This window comes from Sander lucioperca, chromosome 15, assembly GCF_008315115.2.
Source record: "Sander lucioperca isolate FBNREF2018 chromosome 15, SLUC_FBN_1.2, whole genome shotgun sequence".
NCBI lineage: Eukaryota > Metazoa > Chordata > Actinopteri > Perciformes > Percidae > Sander > Sander lucioperca.
The window spans coordinates 31,046,096-31,064,441 of NC_050187.1; the positions used below are offsets into that span (position 1 = coordinate 31,046,096).

Below are 18,346 nucleotides of genomic sequence, written 5' to 3' on the forward strand. Positions count from 1 at the left end.
CGGAAAACAAAAAAACTTTTTTTCAAGCTCACTCTGTTTCACACATTTTTTTGCACCGCAATCACATATTTTACAGGAACGCGTTCAGCAGAGGCCACTCTCTCTCACAATGTCAAAATCTAGGCGGTAGGAATTACACTCTTTGAGTAATAAGATAGTTTGAATGCTGCTTAACTTTATTAAATGAACTGTCTGACCCAGGAGTCACTCAGCAGGGATTTCTTCAGAAATTGCCGCCTTCTCCTCAAATTTTGATCTTCTAAAAATGTTTTCATTTTGTTTGTCATGGAGCGTAAAAAATAAAATACTATATTACCCAAATACTACAAAACATTAAGTGCTTCAGCCTAATGGGATTTAAAACTTTCTAGAAAGACTTTCGCTAAAGGATGAAGAATACTCAGACATTCAGTAAACGTTTCAATATATTACATCTTTATTCACAGCCATTTCTACACAAGCAAAACGTCACCTACAGTAATTTAAATGTAGACGGAATTAGCACATTTAACTACACTCTATGTGTCTGTATGTGTGCGTGAAAGAGAGGGAGGATGGATGCCAAATCAAATCCTACAGTATTTGTGTGTGAAGCACAAGAGTGAAGCAGTGTGTTAGTGGGATCAGATGAACAGCAGTGAGTAACAGCGGAAAAGTTGGTTATTGAGAGACAAAGAGATGAAAGCAAGCAAAGGTGGCTATCGGGAGACGGAGTCGGGACTGGACGCTTCCTTTTTGTGGTCGCATGACAAATCTGAGAAAGAAGGGGAAGAGGGAGGGAGGAGGGGTAAAAGAGGATGGAAAATTGAAAAATCATGCAAAGCCACAAGAGAGGGAGAGACAGAGGAGTTAGTGCTGTTAGTAGTCAAGAGATTTACAGAATATAAACTGTTATGGAGATGTAAACATATTAGTAACAGACTGGGTGTGTACAGTATGTGTGCAGCAGTGTTTATTTTCATAAATTGTAGATGTAATCAAATTTGAATGCCATATTTTTAGCCTTGTCTGTACATAGGTTTGTTGAATGCACACCAGCGCTTTGGCAGGCACAACCTTAAAGCTGCATTCATCAATTTCTGGCAACTAGAGAACAGAAAAACAACAACCCTACAGACTAATACATCTATTATAGTTAACATATTAGTAAAAAAAACTGTCTTTTTGCACATCTGGCAAACATAGAGCAGCATTATGATTCATTTGGAGTTGTGTTTCTATCTACCTGGAGGATTTAAATTGAATATTAACTCTCCATCTCCGGAGAAAAATATCTGGATCTTAAGCTGCCAACATGGTCTGTATGGTTTGGTGCTTTGCAGGTAGTGTACAGTTGGTTTATCAGCGGCGTGCAGGGATTGATAAGAGCAGCTTATAGTGTAACAAAGAGCCCAGAGAAACAGAAAAGCTCCTTAAAGCTGCAGAATTTTACAAGCAACTCCTTTAATGTTACATTTGATTCAGTGTTGTTATGAAAGATGTTGACATAATTATAACTGCTACCAGTGAAGCAAGCAAACAGCTGGTGATTTTTTAAAGTGAACTGTTATCCCTAATAAATGAAATGGGAGTTTGACTCTAATTTGTGTGTGTGTGTGTGTGTGTGTGTGTGTGTGTGTGTGTGTGTGTGTGTGTGTGTCAAGGCCAACAGTATACTCCAAATAACTTTGAATATGTAATGCTTGCACAATGTTTTTTGCGCTTACAGCCAAACAAACACACTTCCTTTAGTGTCATTCACTACAGGCTGGTGAGACAAACATTGAAATTCTTTCTAAAGGCTCTGACACACCAACCCGACGGCCGACCGTCGGCAGAAAAGGCAGTCGGACTGATCAGTCGGCTCCCGTCTCTCAAAAAAGTGCCTCGGTACACACCGAAGCGACACCAACTTGAGCGTACGTTCTGCGCGTGCACGAGACGTAATACGTCTCCATAACAGCAGGCGGCGCTAATCTGTATTGACGCCCAAAAAATGAAACCCAGAAATGACGGATCATCGCTCTAGACCTAGTAAACACAGAGCATGCTGTCGTCAGTCATTGTTTTCATCAGAGATTGTTGATAGTAGTCAAGAAGGATCGTTGTTGTCATTACTTGCTGAACGGAAGAAAATACGATGGCTAGTAATAATATACTGGCGTTGTCAGCTCTCGGGCTTCTTCTTGTGGAAGAAGCACTGATTCGCTAGTCAAGGGCTAGCACTCCACCAATCAGATTTGGTCTTTGAGTCCGACTGCCCACTGGCCGATTCAACAAGTCAAATCGGCCAAAATGGATGCCGACGGCTCCTTCGACTGATGACGGCACGGAACACACCGAACAGACTCGAGTCACCGACCTCGCCAGACTGTCCGACGGCCGATAATCGTGCTTGTGTGTCAGAGCCTTAAAATACGCCACTAATAGACAAACAGTATCATGTTATTGGTTGGATGCTCTGTATTTTTGTCTTACTTCCATGTAATAACATGTTTTACTTCCTTAAGTATGGTCCTGGTTGTAGCACTACTGTAAATGTGATAAAAGTCTGATAGCACAGATTGATTTTGGAGTATACTGCCGGCCAAAGTGTGTACGTTTTTCTGTCTTGAAAACTGTTTACCCCCTGAACTGTTGCTCTCTGCCACTCCTCTCTCCTGATTGGCTAACAGTAGACTCGCCTCATTCCCATTGGCTTCCTCTGGCCCATTGTGATTGGCCCACATGGAAGCGGTGGCATAGAGCTGTGCTGTGATTGGGCTCAGCTGGCCGTCTGTGTCACAGAGCCCCGCCCCCAGAAGGTGGTGCTCCACCCCCAGCTGAAGCTCTGAGGAGAGAAGAGCACCTCTGGTGGAGAGACGCTTTAACTACACACGTGGCAATAAAGCGGGAAAAACGGCCCAAACTAAAATGAATTTGTAATTTAAAAACTATAGCCGAAATTAAACTGAACGAGAAAACCAGAAAACGAAAAAATCCAACTGAAGATTATCAAAACAGTTCAGTAGCTTTCTCGGACATCTTGTATAAAACATAAATATCCCAGTAGCCTCGAGGGAAGACGTTAGAGAAATGTGTCTCACTTGTAGCTGTTTAGCACTACTGTATGTGGAGAAGAAGGTTGCTGATTTATTACACACAATCTACTGCTAACAAACTCCAATGTTGTTCCCTGGTAAATATCCGTAGTTATCACCAAACTGTAAAATGGACCCATACAAAAAAAGAGCCATAGCTCTATTAACAATGTAAGTTTTAAGGTAGTATTTTAGAAAGCCACTGCGAGTCTAAAAACTCCAACTAGTTCTTCTTGGATCAGTTTCATGTTCGTTTAATTTGTAGATGTCTCTCCAAACCCTGCATCATGAGCCTACAGGGACTAAAGATTGACGTGAATGCTGCCTACGTCTGCTTGAAAATAAAATGAATGCCCTTATAAATTTAAAATAAACAAACAAAATGTGAGAATAAAATTGAATTAGATTATTACGTATTTTTTTCTGATCCTACATTATGTAAATCTTTGGTGCATAGGCAGTTACTCATGAGGCTATTAGCTAACTGGCCTACACACACACACACACACACACACACACACACACACACACTTAGATGGAATCAATAAAAGAAAAGCTTTCACTGTCTCTACTTCCCGGAACTCAGTGCTGCACTCACTGGCGGAGAGCTCTGCACGCACACTTATATGCACTATGTTTTTCTTCCTAGTTGTCTTCCTTTCCTCTTCCCTGAAAACCTACGGAATCATTAAAATAGAGTTCTCTGTCTCGTGTACATATTTAAAGTCAAATAGACACTGTAGTGAATATGAAGGCCTTCCTACGTCAGCTTCTCTAAACTGTGCTTCCTCTGAGTCCTGTAACAGTTTTATAAATTATTCAGTTCAGGCTGATGATAACAAAATGACAACAACACAGTCTTTTAGGGATGAAAGCCATCAGACAGGCGCTCGTTATACAAACTGTGGATGAAAGCTGAGATGTGTTGACAACTTTTCTTTCAAGTAAAGTAGCTCCTCAAAAGATAACGACAGTATTTACTATTGAAGAGACAATACAGTATACAACTTATAACTTGCATATCCGGCACCCCAAAAGGCAACAAACAACACTTTGACTACAGTACTAAAATAACAGTAATAGTAATAAACTAATCTTCATACCATAAAACCAACTGTCTCCACTGTTATCAGAGAATATAGGGTCTGTGTTTCTATTACATGTCCTTAGTTGCACAAATCCGCCATATCAACATATCAAAGCCACTACTTTCACTAAATTTCGGACTTTGCTCACAGTTATAGCATTCACAATATGCTATAAAATGTTTTTTAAATGTACGCACGGCAGTTTTAAAGGCACAATCTTTATGTATATTTACAAAGATAAAGAGTTTGACCTAATTATGAAAATGTACCCAACTAATCATTGACTCACTGAAAATATAAGCATGTTTACGGCTGTTTAAAACCCATACAGATAGAAAACTAGCAGATCATATAAAGAGTTTCCATAGAACATATCTGTTCTATGGATAATCCTGACTAACAAGGACTCTTACTCTAATTTCTCAAAGCTGTGAGCACCACAAACTACTAGAGATTCCATTCACCTCCATTGTTTTTGGGTGGACGCAGAAGTCTCAGAATTGGTTATATCCAAAACCTAAGAAATGAATGATGTTTATTTAGGTAACCAAGCATTTAAATGTATTTATTCCTAATAATAGCTGCTTTCCGACCAGGTAGTTACAGGAACGTAGTTATAGGAGCAGTCCACTTCTAAACAGATCTACTAACTACTCTCTCCCAAAACCGTTTTTACCATTTGCATTCACACTGGCCAAGTGGCCATAGGGACTGGTAGGAGGGGTAAGGGAGTGACACAAGCAGGGCAATGGTCTTTATAGTGTTGTCACTTGACTTTAGCGCTACAATAAAGAATAAACGGAGTTCGAACGGTGGCGTTTAAAAGTCCTATTACATGCTGCTTTTTTCGATGCTTTTATATAGGCCTTAGTGGTCCCCTAATACTGTATCTGAAGTCTCTTTTATATAGGCCTTAGTGGTCCCCTAATACTGTATCTGAAGTCTCTTTTATATAGGCCTTAGTGGTCCCCTAATACTGTATCTGAAGTCTCTTTTATATAGGCCTTAGTGGTCCCCTAATACTGTATCTGAAGTCTCTTTTATATAGGCCTTAGTGGTCCCCTAATACTGTATCTGAAGTCTCTTTTATATAGGCCTTAGTGGTCCCCTAATACTGTATCTGAAATCTCTTTTATATAGACCTTAGTGGTCCCCTAATACTGTATCTGAAGTCTCTTTTATATAGGCCTTAGTGGTCCCCTAATACTGTATCTGAAGTCTCTTTTATATAGGCCTTAGTGGTCCCCTAATACTGTATCTGAAGTCTCTTTTATATAGGCCTTAGTGGTCCCCTAATACTGTATCTGAAGTCTCTTTTATATAGACCTTAGTGGTCCCCTAATACTGTATCTGAAGTCTCTTTTATATAGTCCTTAGTGGTCCCCTAATACTGTATCTGAAGTCTCTTTTATATAGGCCTTAGTGGTCCCCTAATACTGTATCTGAAGTCTCTTTTATATAGACCTTAGTGGTCCCCTAATACTGTATCTGAAGTCTCTTTTATATAGACCTTAGTGGTCCCCTAATACTGTATCTGAAGTCTCTTTTATATAGGCCTTAGTGGTCCCCTACTACTGTCTCTATAGCCTAGGGTCCCCTACGTATCTGAAGTCTCTTTCCCGAAATTCAGCCTTGGTGCAGAATTACAGCCACTAGAGCCAGTCCCACAATGAGCTTTCCTTAGGATGTGCCATTTCTGTGTCTGTAGCTTTAAATGCTATTGAGGAGGAGAGAGGGGGGGGCAAGGTGGAGGGTGGGGGTGTGGCCTTGACCAACTGCCACTTTGCTCCTTTGCAAGCCATGATGTCTCTCTCTCTTTCTCATGGGTGGGCCAAATTCTCTGGGCGGGCAAAGCAGAGAAAGGGGAGGTAACCTTCCTCCTTATGACGTCATAAGGAGGAGATTCCAGATCGGCCCATCTGAGCTTTCATTTTCTCAAAGGCAGAGCAGGATACCCAGGGCTCGGTTTACACCTATCACCATTTCTAGCCACTGGGGGACCAAAGGCAGGCTGGGGGAACTCATATTAATGTTAAAAAACCTCATAAAGTGAAATTTTCAAGCTGGAGTACTTAACAAAGAAACAGAAGACGAAGGCTCCAGCGTTAGATGATCCTAATTAATATGATGGAAGAAGATAGAAGAGCAGAGCGCAACAGGCAAACAAAACGACAGGTAAGTTTAACTAGCATTAACAACTAGCTGGTTGAATGCGTGATGTTTGTCTCATGAGTTAGCATATGTAGGCGAATTGCAACAGAGTGAAGAATATGTACTGTTTGTGTTTCAGACGTTGCTAGGTCACTAAAGGTTCCTATGTTGAAAAGGAAAAGGAGAAAGACCCTGCCCTGAAGTAGGAGCTGAAAGAGTTACAGGAACTGTGGTCAGAGGAACTTAATAATCCCCAAATTGGTCCAGTCGGAACACGAGAAAAAAAAGGGTTCTAGGAACGTTATGTTCTAGGATTTGCAAACAATCCCTCCAGTCGGAAAGCGGCTAATGTGACACAGAAATAGCCCATGAGCCACCTTGGACCCCAAATTAAGAAAACCAAACCATCAGAAGTAACCACCGTACTCCCACCACCACCCCCCCATCCCCCTGCCAGCTGAGCCTACAGATCTGAGACAGACACATTTTAAAGACAAAAAAAAAAAAAACAGAAGTGGGGGTAAAAACCAGAAATAGCTGCAGATAAAACGAAGGAGAAAAAAGTGTAACAAAACAAACAGAACTTCCAAACAAAAAGCAAACATATCGATGCCATTAAACTGAAAAGAGGAAGCAGGAGACATGGTGTGTACACAGCTGCAAGAAATCCACCAGTGCATGACATTGTTGACCTTAAAGTACATAAAGTATCAGTCGAAGTTTTACTGAAGTCTTCTGTTTTTTTTATAGAATTTGTGGCTCTGAACAAAGAACATAAAAGCACATACATATACTGAATGATGTGAGAATTTGTTTCCAGTTCTGGTTCAAGTCTTTATTCTTATTTATTGTTTAAAAACATTTATTTGATATTTAGCTCATTAAATAACATTTTCCAACAACATGTTTTTTGTTGGCCCGGTCACGCCTGAAATTGACTTTGACTGCACCAAATTTCTGAAGGACAAGAGAGCCGTCTGTTGCTAATAAGCCAGAATTAAGACCCTTAGCGTGAAAGACAGGCAAGGATTGTTTGTTAAAAACACCAACAGTAACGGACACATTCTTTCTGGCTCTGTGCTCCTAAATAACCTCTTCACAGACATTAACAGGCAACTGATTCTCAGCAAAGTAAATACTTATTTTTATATCAGTGCTACCATTTGTTATTGGTTTGTATCATTTGTTTTTGGCGTTATTTGCTGCATATATTCTCATCTCTGCTTACTCTTCATCACCATTTTCCCATTTTACTGTTGGATTGCAGAGAGACTTGAGATGCACTAAGTACATGCTCCTCAAAAATCATCTCCCCAGGAGGAAATAGATTTCTTCCGTTTTCCTTGCACAGAGCATCTTTTATACATTTTTAGACATTATGCACATTTTGCAAAATCATGGGGGACCAGGCTGAAAACTGTCCTGTGTTTACCTTTCATGGTGGGCGGGTCGTAGGTGCTCTGCTTCCTCTGAGAGGAATCTGAAGCCTGCACAACAGAAGAAAAAAAAACAACCTTTTTGTAATTTGACTTAACACAGTGACACAACTAAAGATGTTGACTCACACATCTTTGTAACAAGAAAACACTGTTTCAGTAAATTATTTGAAGATATTCTAAGCCAAGCAATGCACTCATAAACATAATGTAAAAACAATGGTTCCGTTCACTTGCTTATAAATACGGACAAACATCCAATAGGAGACAGGATACATGGTGTTGTCCTTCCTGATCTCATTATAGTGAAAACAACATTGACTTTCCAGAAAAGCCATCATTTATCTGGCAGATTGTCCCCTGAATGTTTGCCGTGACCTTTTAATGGCAAAAGCTCTCTGTGTGTGCGAGATATCAATACAATTTTGAGGAACTGAAACACATTTTCTTATCTTTTAAAGGTCCTGTATTATGCTCAATTTCCGATTCATACTTGTATTTTGGGCTTCTACTAGAAAATGTCTACATGCTTTAATGTTGAAAAAACATAATTTTTTTGTCAGATTTTTTTGATTATTCTGTCTGAATATATTTGTATCACCATCTGTTTGAAACTCTCCGTTTAAGCACCTGTCTCTTTAAGACCCCCTCCTGAAAAATCCCAGTCTGCTCTGATTGGTCAGCATTTACCAGTCCACCGCAGCTGTATTTGCAGCCGGGGAATGACTGTAATGCCACTGACACAGCACTTTCTACCTATATATAGGATAGTTGTGACATAACAGAAGTGCTGGCGCCTCGTTTAAAAGCACAGTTTTTGAATACGGGCTGTGTGCAATTCTCTGTGGATTGAGCATTTTCATACTTTCACAGCATTTATATATAGTATAATATACAGTATAGTAGTAGTTACATAGCACCCCAACCTGCCAAATCTCACATTTTGCAATATGGGACCTTTAATATTTTATCTTGCATTTTTTTTTTTGGGGGGGGGGGGGGGGGCAGCATTTCTGCCTTTATTTGATAGGAAAGCAGAGAGAGAGGGGGGAAGACATGGAGGAAAACTGTCACAGGTCAGTCTCGAACCGTGAACCTTCTGCGTCAAGGAATAAACCTCTGCATATGTGTGCCCGCTCTACCGACTGAGCTAACCGGCCACATTATCTTGTGTTTTTAAATGTTTATAATTAGAGTTTAATCAGCCCATGCAAAGATTGTTTCGCTGCTCTCAGAAATCAAAGTCAAATGGCGGAGTGGACATAACATACAGTTAGACTGGCTACTCCCATTCATTTTATTTTAAAAGGACACATTAGAGGTAACTACAGACTATCAAGTCTGGTGTTATGTGTCCATGTCTAACCTTGAATTGGAAGTTAATTTCCTGATACTACTGTGGCAGATTAATGTTAACCTGCTGGTGCATTCCCCACTTCTCCCTGCATCTGTCTTTATAAACAACTTTTATACATACCTGTGACTCTCCGCTGGCGTTGTGTTGATCTCCAACATCTGCAGAGAGAGATGGGAGAGCAGCAATGAGCTCTTTCTGTTTTTAATGATTTGTCAGTAGCTCAGTTTTATAACTAAATGGCACATCGCCATTTCCAAATCTGCACAACAGATGTTTGTTTTTTTTTTAGCCCCACAAGCGAGAGCTCAGGGATTCAACAATGTCAGTGGGTCTGTTGCTCAGTCTGATAGTTCAAATCACATCACTCAGGTTGGGCAGTGGACCTTAATAGTCTTTTTTTCTCCGTCCTGTTGAGCAAACTTGGCTAGATGCTGTGATTTCTGGCTTTCAGAATACATTTTGTTCTGGAAAAAAGATTAACTCCCTTTAGCTCACTCTCTCGCTACTGTTGTTTTCAAAGCAAAAAGAAAGTGATCTGCTACCTTTTCTTTTGTCAACAAATCCAATGAAAAGAGGAAAAACCAACAGTCGCTAAGTCCGTCTCAATAATTTCTAACTTTCCCAGCTTCTCTGTGGGACTCAGCCTCAAGTCCATTGGTTACTACTGAAGACGTGGATCTTTAATAATAAAAAAAAATATATACTTTTATTTTTTTTAAGAGTTAATAATTTCCTAAAACAGCTGTGTACTGTACTATTTGGCAAATATTTTACGAACAGGAATAAATAGTGCATTTGTTGGGGACTATTTTGAACGGCAGATTAATCCACATTTGGTGCCTTTAGTGTGTGTGTGTGTGTGTGTGTGTGTGTGTGTGTGTGTGTGTGTGTGTGTGTGTCACCCAGTGCAACAGTGTGGCTCCTAAATCCCCCTCCAGCTCAGTGTTGATGTATGAATCTTCAAACACCGACAGTGAGCTGGAAGATTTTGGGCTTGGAGGAAATAAAACAAAATCAGTGGATGTTTCTTAGAGAAAGACCAAACATAATTCCCAGAGGTTTCCAATAGACGTCAGTGAAAGTGGGATACTTTCAGAAAATATCAGAATTTATAAAAAACAAAATGCCAAAGGTTTATTTCAGCACAATATTGGAAGTAATTCAACAGCTATCATCTGCACTGTTTGTCACGGTGATCTTCCTTGTTTCAAGTCTACGCACGGTCACTTGTTGTTTTTACAGCTGCCAGCTGGTTTGCACTCCACAGTGGGGTATTGTCGAAAAATATTGAGAATGAAAATCTGTGAAATTTGGTGCACAGAGAGAGTAGATTTTGAAAGCAAATCCCACATCAAAATCAAATGGAACTAAATGAAAATAAATCTCTTCAAATAACTAAACTAAGAAGATAGTGACGTCTGAAGTCAAACAAGTGAAATCAAAAGAAGATTACGCTCTAGGCCTTTAAAAAATTGCATCGCGATTCATTTTTTTGTCTCAACCGGTTGTAATCTTTACACATTTATTTAGATTTTTAACCAATTCACGATGCATTGCTACATCCCTATTTTCTAATCTTCCTGCTAAAATACCTCTTGCACCTACAAAGCTTCATACAACTGTTTAGTGGAAGCAGCCTCACTGAGCTGAGACTGAGGCAGATTATTCAATCACCAGTCAGTTCTTGTGTACAGGGTTTTATAAGAGCTGAGAGCTGACAGAAAGAAACACACACACACACACACACACACACACACACACACACACACACAAACAAACACACTCTCTTCAGGCATCCATCAGTCCAGTCTGAACACTGAGATCACTTACCAAAAGCTGCAGCACAAATCTAATAAAGGTTCCATTATAGCTGCAGCTTTTCAGCTCTTTTCATCTCCATCTCTCTCTCTCTCTCTCTCTCTCTCTCTCTCTCTCTCTCTCTCTCTCTCACCTGTGCCAGGTTGTCTGTAGATCTGCAGAGTGGCAGGAGTTGGTCTTCTGCGACGGATCTGAGGTAAACACACACATATTTTCATTGTTGCTCCTTCAAATATCTTCATAAGACTTCCCTCAGCCCTCTGATCCAACGCTAGTTTGACAATTGTTTAGTTTTACTGTATGTATTAAACAGAAAGCTTTAAAGTGCTCATATTATGCTCATTTTCAGGTTCATAATTGTATTTAGAGGTTGTACCAGAATAGGTTTATGTGGTTTAATTTTCAGAAAACACCATATTTTAGTTGTACTGCACATTGCTGCAGCTCCTCTTTTCACCCTGTGTGTTGAGCTCTCTGTTTTAGCTACCGAGTGAGACATCTCACAGTATGAGGGCGTGCCACGCTAGCAGCTAGGCGAGCATTATAACGTGTGACGCACGTTTGTCTCTGAAGTAAAGGCTGGACTACAATAGAGCTGTTTGGAGCAGTTGGTGAACAGTGTTTTCTGTTGGAGATGGTAAGTCCCTTTGGGGTGGACTTTGGGCTTTTTCACTTTGTAAACCTATAACGTGCACAAAAAAGATATATAACACAATAAAGGAAACAGAAAAAGCCAAAAAGCATAATATGAGCACTTTAAGACTTAAAACTCTGTTTTGTCCCACAATGTATAATTGACTGTAACCATCTGGTTGGTTCAACACCTCTTATTATAGTCTGTTGGTGTTTGTGTCCTGTTCCTATTTCAATTTGTGTTTCTTAACAATCTGTTAACTGTATTATTTGTTAGCTCTGCTATTGTTTTTATCGTTTTGTTTGACAAGTAATAAGGCTTTACACACAAAACCTCAATGTCCAAATAAAAGTTAATTGAAAACACCAACTGGAGCTACTTGTCCCAGTTCTCAGGCTGTACATTAAAACCACACTCCTGCTTATAAAGGAAGCTTAATTGAGAACATTTAATTTACTGACCGAATACTTCAGGCTTGGGTTTATTATTCCGAATGCCTCTTTAAAAAGTAACTATCCACAGTACCATGAAAAACATTTACTGTTGTCCTAACAGCCAACGTTATCATCTCATTCATTTTATTTTCTTACCTCATTGTTTTAGAATGCACACTGTAAAGGAACATTTTAATTTATGAGAAACACTGTAGTTGTCCCAGAGATTTACAGATCGCTTGTACAGCCATAATAACTACAATAATCAATGGAAAGATCAGATATAACCCGTTAAAGTAAACTGCAGAAAGACGACTAGATTCCTCTGCTTGGCTCTCTGAGCGAACCAGACAACACTGTTTCATTACAGGAATGTAAATGATCATCCCCATCGTGGACTTGGTTTACAAGATGGTATCTCGTTAAACCGTCGCTAAAATATATCTTGATGCTGACGGTTTCCAACACAGGGGCTCCCCAGACAGCCACAGAGGGGCTTTAATGTGTCACTGTACATTACCAGCTTCCTCCAAAATGAACAATTTCCTGTTCCCATTGACCAAACAGCTCATAAAGACGTCAGTAAAGCAAAGGGCTTACAGAGAGCAGTTTTAACTCCCTGATGAAATGTTCAAGCCTGTATGAAAGAGCAGGTTCTTTTTACTGTAAGTGCCATTCAGAATCACGTCAAAGAAAATTACACTTCTGATACTCTCATTCATCTGTGGTGTTCTGTACCTGTAAGCAGTTACATTGACCTTTCTGTCGCTCTGCTTGGCTTTCCCACTTATACTTAAGAAAGCAGTACATTTAAATGTATAATATGTAACATTTCAACATTAAAATGTCTGAAAATGTTTATTCGAGGACACGGTCCGTGTCATTTGGTCACCATTACCTTACCATTACCACTATTACATTGTTGTTGTTGTCTGCCAGAATCTGTCCTAAATTGACTTTTTATAAGATTTTAAGCCACATTTTTACGATACACTCTTTAGACCTTGGTCGTTTTTAACTATATATTTTAACCAGATGAATGATTTTAGTCATCAGACATCTGGATCTTCAGTTATCAGAGAAACATGCTGAGCAAACGTTAGCGGCCGCTCTGCTCACAGCCCCTCTGGGACGTCCTTTGTCTGCTGAACAGCGCCGGAGAAACACTGACTGTTAACGTGAAACCCTTTTTATTCAGTTCTTTTACTGGTTTTAAACACCGGGTTTGGTTTGTTTTTGTAGAGGAGGAGACCTCGGCGGATAATTCAGCTCCCTGTAAAAACCTCCTGAACGATGAAAAGTGAAGGAATCCTAACCGGGAGAAGCTGACTGCAATGACAGCAATGATCCCACGCTACTTCATGACGTCACCAAACTGTCATTTGTCATTGTTTTGATTAAGAAACCCCTACTGGCAAAAAACTATACATACAATTAATAATTACATGTACGTTTACCTCAAGTTATGTCACGTGTCCTTTCTGGATAGTCACATTTACATCATCAGCTACTAAAAACTTGAAACACTGAAACTACAGTAAATATTTCCAGAATACACAATAAATTAGCATTAGATGTGCTAAATAGTTTTATAGGGTATTTTAGGGTGGGTTTCCCCTTTAATTATTCATACCATCTGCTTACAAACACACACTTATGACCCTTTTTTTTAACTCTTTGCCAAAACACTTAAATTGTCATGTAAATGTCAAATAACGCCGACCCAATCAACACACATGCTGTCACCCAGATACAAAAACCGAGTTTTCATAAGACCCACTTCCATGCACACATGCTGATCTGCACCCACACAGAAAATTCCAGACAAGACTTACAAGATAACAGATAGAAGCTCCTTTCAGCCCTCACATGCATGAACCCACAGCGCCCCCCCCCCCCCCCCAACACCACATATATTCAGACACACTCACATGTTCGGCGGCCTGTGGGTCCAGCTGTCCCTGCAGCGGAGGTACATCAAACTGGATCTTCTTCGGACTGCTGGGCTCCATAATTACTGACTGAGAGGTAGAAAGAAAGAAAGAAAGACAGACAGAAAGAGAGAGAGAGAGTGTGTGTATGTGTGTGTGTGTGTGTGTGTGTGTGTCAAGGAAGGAGGGAATAGAGAGGGAGGGAGTGGTCTTCTCTTGGCCGATGGGGTCCATTATCACTAATTGAGAGAGAGAGAGAGAGAGAGAGAGAGAGAGAGAGAAAGAATAGCAGCCTAGTCATTGCAGCATTTTACAAACATACTCTGATGAATGAAGGAGTTTAATAATGTCAGAAATGTGTCTTTTTATATCTTGTGATGTTATTCTGCATCATAACAACCAAAAAGGCAGCAGTGGAAGAAGTATTTAGATCCTTTACTTACTGTAAAGTGCTCATATTATGCTCATTTTCAGGTTCATAATTGTATTTAGAGGTTGTACCAGAATAGGTTTACATGGTTTAATTTTCAAAAAACACCATATTTTTTGTTGTACTGCACATTGCTGCAGCTCCTCTTTTCACCCTGTGTGTTGAGCTCTCTGTTTTAGCTACAGAGTGAGACATCTCACTTCTGTTCCATCTTTGTTGGGAGTCGCACATGCTCAGTACCTAGGTAAGGACTACTAGCCAGTCAGAAGCAGAGTATGAGGGCGTGCCACGCTAGCAGTTAGGTGAGCATTATAACGTGTGTTACAAAGTGACCACGTTTGTCTCTGAAGTAAAGGCTGGACTACAATAGAGCTGTTTGGAGCAGTTTGTGAACAGTATTTTCTGTTGGAGATGGTAAGTCCCTTTGGGGTGGACTTTGGGCTTTTTCACTTTGTAAACCTATAACATGTACAAAAAAGATATATAACACAATAAAGGAACCTTCCCTAAATAAATAAAGGTAAAAAAAAAAAATAATTTTGAAGCATAATATGAGCACTTTAAGTAAAAGTACAAAATAAACTGTGAAAATACTCCACTACAAGTAAAAGTCCTGCATTAAAAATCTTACTTACGTGAAAGTATGTAAGTATTATCAACAGATTACCTAACGTATGATTGTGCAGGAAGATGTTCCCTGTCAGTGTTTTCTAGCTGATGTTTCTGGATTCATATTACTGCAGCATTCATGTGTATGTTGTATTTTACTGCTGTAGGTGTTTAAGGTTGTGCTCATTTTAGTTGGGTAGTTTAATCTACAGCAATGCATCATGGTCTATGAGATCATCATATGTTTGTAGCGTCGCTGTCCCGTGAGAACCACGTATCTCTAAGTTTTGAAACATTTCATGGTGTCAGAAAAACAGCCCTGCTTTCAGCTTTGTGACGATGCGTTTTCCAGCTGAAGCCAAGAGGCTTTTTAAAACTTAAGAAGACACATACAGGATCACTAAAAATCCTTCAGTTCATCACAAACATTCAACATCAACACATATGGAGATACTTGGTTTTCACTGGACAGGAAGGGGCTGAGTAAAAAGTACAATATTTACCTCTGAGATGTGGAGGAGTATAAAGTAGCATAGAATGGACATACTCAAGGAAAATGCAAGTACCTTGAATTTATATTTAAAGGTGATCTAAGTGATGTCACCCGTTTTTTAGGCTACAACATTTTTTGTCACATACAGCAAACATCTCCTCACTATCCGCTAGCTGCCTGTCCCCTGAACACACTGTTAAAAAAACGTGGTCTTTGAAGACAGCCCAGGCTCCACAAACGCCAACAAAAATAAACTGTGCCAACCTGCACCACCCAACATAACAAACAGTCTTCCAGCGTTCCAGCCAAAAGCCGACAAGAAGGATTTGGGGGTGGGGGTTGAGGGGGTTAGTGCAGGAAAGGGAGGGGGAGGGGACGGGATGAGGGGGGGGAGGTGCGAGCTATCCTCGTTTTGTTTGACAGTACTTTGAGCATCAACAAGAAGTGCCGTCACCCAACATCACTTAGAGCACGTTTATGTACTGTACAGTAGTAGTAAATGCACATTTCATTCGGCCACTGCAAAACAAGTACATATATAGTCTGATTCCTCTTGACTACAACTGCTTTAATTTACAGCTTTTGCAGCCCCATTTAGCCCAGGATCAATGTTTTTTTTTTAATACTGTTACACAAGAACCTTGAAAGTTAAGATTATAGTTTAAGTGCATAGCTATGTTTATCATTGTTTGCATTTTGGTATTTGTTGTGTCATTGTCTTTTCTAGGAGTCTCCGGCCACGCTAGTGACTCTGTGAGGCTATATTTATAGGAGGGCCCATAAATATGCTTGAATGAATAGCTGTGGCTGCAGGGAGGGGCTCATAGAAAATGCCTTAATACAGGGCCCAGAATTTTGTGCTACGCCCCTGGCTGTACTTATAGGCACCGCGGTAAGCTAAATGCTAGTTCTAGCATTGCAGTTTTACATTTACCATGTTTACCATCTTAGTTTAGTGTGTTAGCTGATGTACTAAATGTACTGAATCTATAAATGCTAAAAAACAGTCTAAAACCCACCACATGTGCACTTTTGGAGAAAGTAAACTCCACCTGGATTGATAAAATCGCTAAATTCCCAGAATAATTACAGAGGAGGTGATGTCAGTCAACTATTTTTTTTAAAGTTAACCGTAACTTCCCAGAGTTATAAGCCTCTGGGGCATCATATGGTAGAAAAACATACATAGTGACGTGGCCGTGTGGATGTTTCGGCACAGATTAATACATTGAGATGATGGATAAACTGTGTGTAGGGTTTTAACAATCCATGTGCAACAGTTAATAAACTGTAATTGGAAATGATTATTTAGAAGGGCGCTCAGCAAAACTTACATTCATAAGGGCAATAAAACTTTCACTATGGACCTCTGACTGTCAGAAAAAAAGGGTAGATGGGTTAGATAATTTCAACGAAACATTAATTTGTGATTTAATCTTTATATAAGTAAAACCACAGATTAGTATTTGGTGTCAGAAAAGTAATAAAAATCCAATAACATGTCCAGTACAAATTATTTGATTGTTACTTTGGGATACAACTTGTGCTTTATCAATCAGGACATTATATTATTGTTGTTAGTAATGTCCCACGTTTGAATTCCAGATGCATATTCACAGCTAGCTTTGCCTCATTTCAGTCCAGTTCAGTTGAGCTTAGTGCACGCAACTTAGCAAACAATGCACACATATTTCCACACCAGAATGTTGTTGTTTTACCATATATTTTAGTGCATACCTGTATACTTTAAAATCATCATACTTAAGTGAACTTTAAGTATTTTAAGTTACGTTCTTTGTTGCATTTACACCAAGAATCGTTCAGCAACCTACAGTTCAATTCAATTTTCAATTCCATTTTATTTTTAGTATCAAATCATAACAAGAGTTATCTCAAGACACGTTACAGATAGAGTAGGTCTAGACCACACTCTATAATTTACAAAGACCCAACAATTCCCACGAGCAAGCATTTGGTGTGACAGTGGCGAGGAAAAACTACAAATGTGTATCCATGTGTTCAGAAAATAGATTGAGGTACAGTTTCACAACTCTCCACACACATTTGCAAATAATACGGCTACACTAATACCCCCATACTTATCAAGCATCAGATGTCAGAGCTTACATGAATGCAACAACTACAGTATAAAATGTTTTCAAAATAGTCCCTTATGTTTAATTGCATATCAATACCATAATATCATTTTGGCTAAAAAATAAACCAGCTCTTGTCTGATGAGCTTCTAATTTCACTTCTGCAAGTTAATTTTCAGAGGAAGTAAAAAAATGGCTTTGATGAATTAAGATTGTCGTTTTTTACAGCATGTATACATGTGTTATGTGAAATAAATAAGGTTGAAAAGCGATTTTCCATCTGACTCTGACTTTAAATGACGTGCAAACAGAAATTAGAGGAAAGTACATAACGAGAAAAACGGAAAGAAGAAAGTTCCTCTTTGTCTCTCTGTGTATCTGCTATGCCCGTTTGTATTTTCTAACTCAAAAAACCTGCATCTTTTGCCACCAATGACATCAGCGTGTGCGTGTGTTGGCAATCGTAGTGGAAACACTTTGTCTCAGTGGAGACATCTGGAGAGACTTAGTGGCTACTGTAGGTGGAACAAACCCCACACAGAGCATACAAAGAGTCTCTCTGTTGTTTTCATGTAGTTGGAAACAGTCCCTCTCTGCTCTGTGAAGGTGAGACAGAAAACTCTGCTGTGGCAAAAAAGCACCTGCTTTTTCTACTCATATCAGTGGCTGCAATGTTCCTTATAATCTGTTTCTGTTGAATATACAAGTGACATTTTGTAAATATTTCCTCTAGGATTGTCATAAATACTTGATGGCTACATGATACAGTAGCCCCAGTGAAGGTCATTTCAATGGGGGCTATTACAGCGT

General features: G+C 39.5%; 1 protein-coding gene across 2 annotated transcripts; it reads right to left on the reverse strand.

The window, feature by feature from the left end:
- Window positions 1-412: 412 nt before the first annotated feature.
- On the reverse strand, window positions 413-14,083 carry ppp1r1c (protein phosphatase 1, regulatory (inhibitor) subunit 1C). 2 transcript variants are annotated; one of them, XM_031315905.2, is made up of 6 exons: window positions 13,909-14,078; window positions 11,043-11,100; window positions 9,212-9,249; window positions 7,731-7,785; window positions 2,606-2,809; window positions 413-754 (listed from the first exon to the last, which is right to left on the reverse strand). In XM_031315905.2, exons 1-6 carry the CDS (start codon window positions 13,987-13,989, stop codon window positions 699-701), a joined length of 492 nt encoding a protein of 163 aa, XP_031171765.1. In that variant the 5' UTR covers window positions 13,990-14,078; the 3' UTR covers window positions 413-698. The 2 variants fall into 2 exon arrangements, with proteins under 2 accessions (XP_031171765.1, XP_031171764.1); XM_031315904.2 differs by lacking the exon at window positions 413-754 and having other exon boundaries at window positions 2,390-2,809; window positions 13,909-14,083.
- Window positions 14,084-18,346: the final 4,263 nt, after the last annotated feature.

Coding starts and splice junctions, on each gene's coding strand:
- ppp1r1c (XM_031315904.2), bottom strand. CDS start 13,989: ATGGAGCCCAGCAGTCCGAAGAAGATCCAGTTTGATGTACCTCCGCTG. Junction 11,101..13,908: donor ACCCACAGGCCGCCGAACAT/GTGAGTGTGTCT, acceptor TGTTTACCTCAG/ATCCGTCGCAGAAGACCAAC. Junction 7,786..9,211: donor ACGCCAGCGGAGAGTCACAG/GTATGTATAAAA, acceptor TCTGTTGTGCAG/GCTTCAGATTCCTCTCAGAG.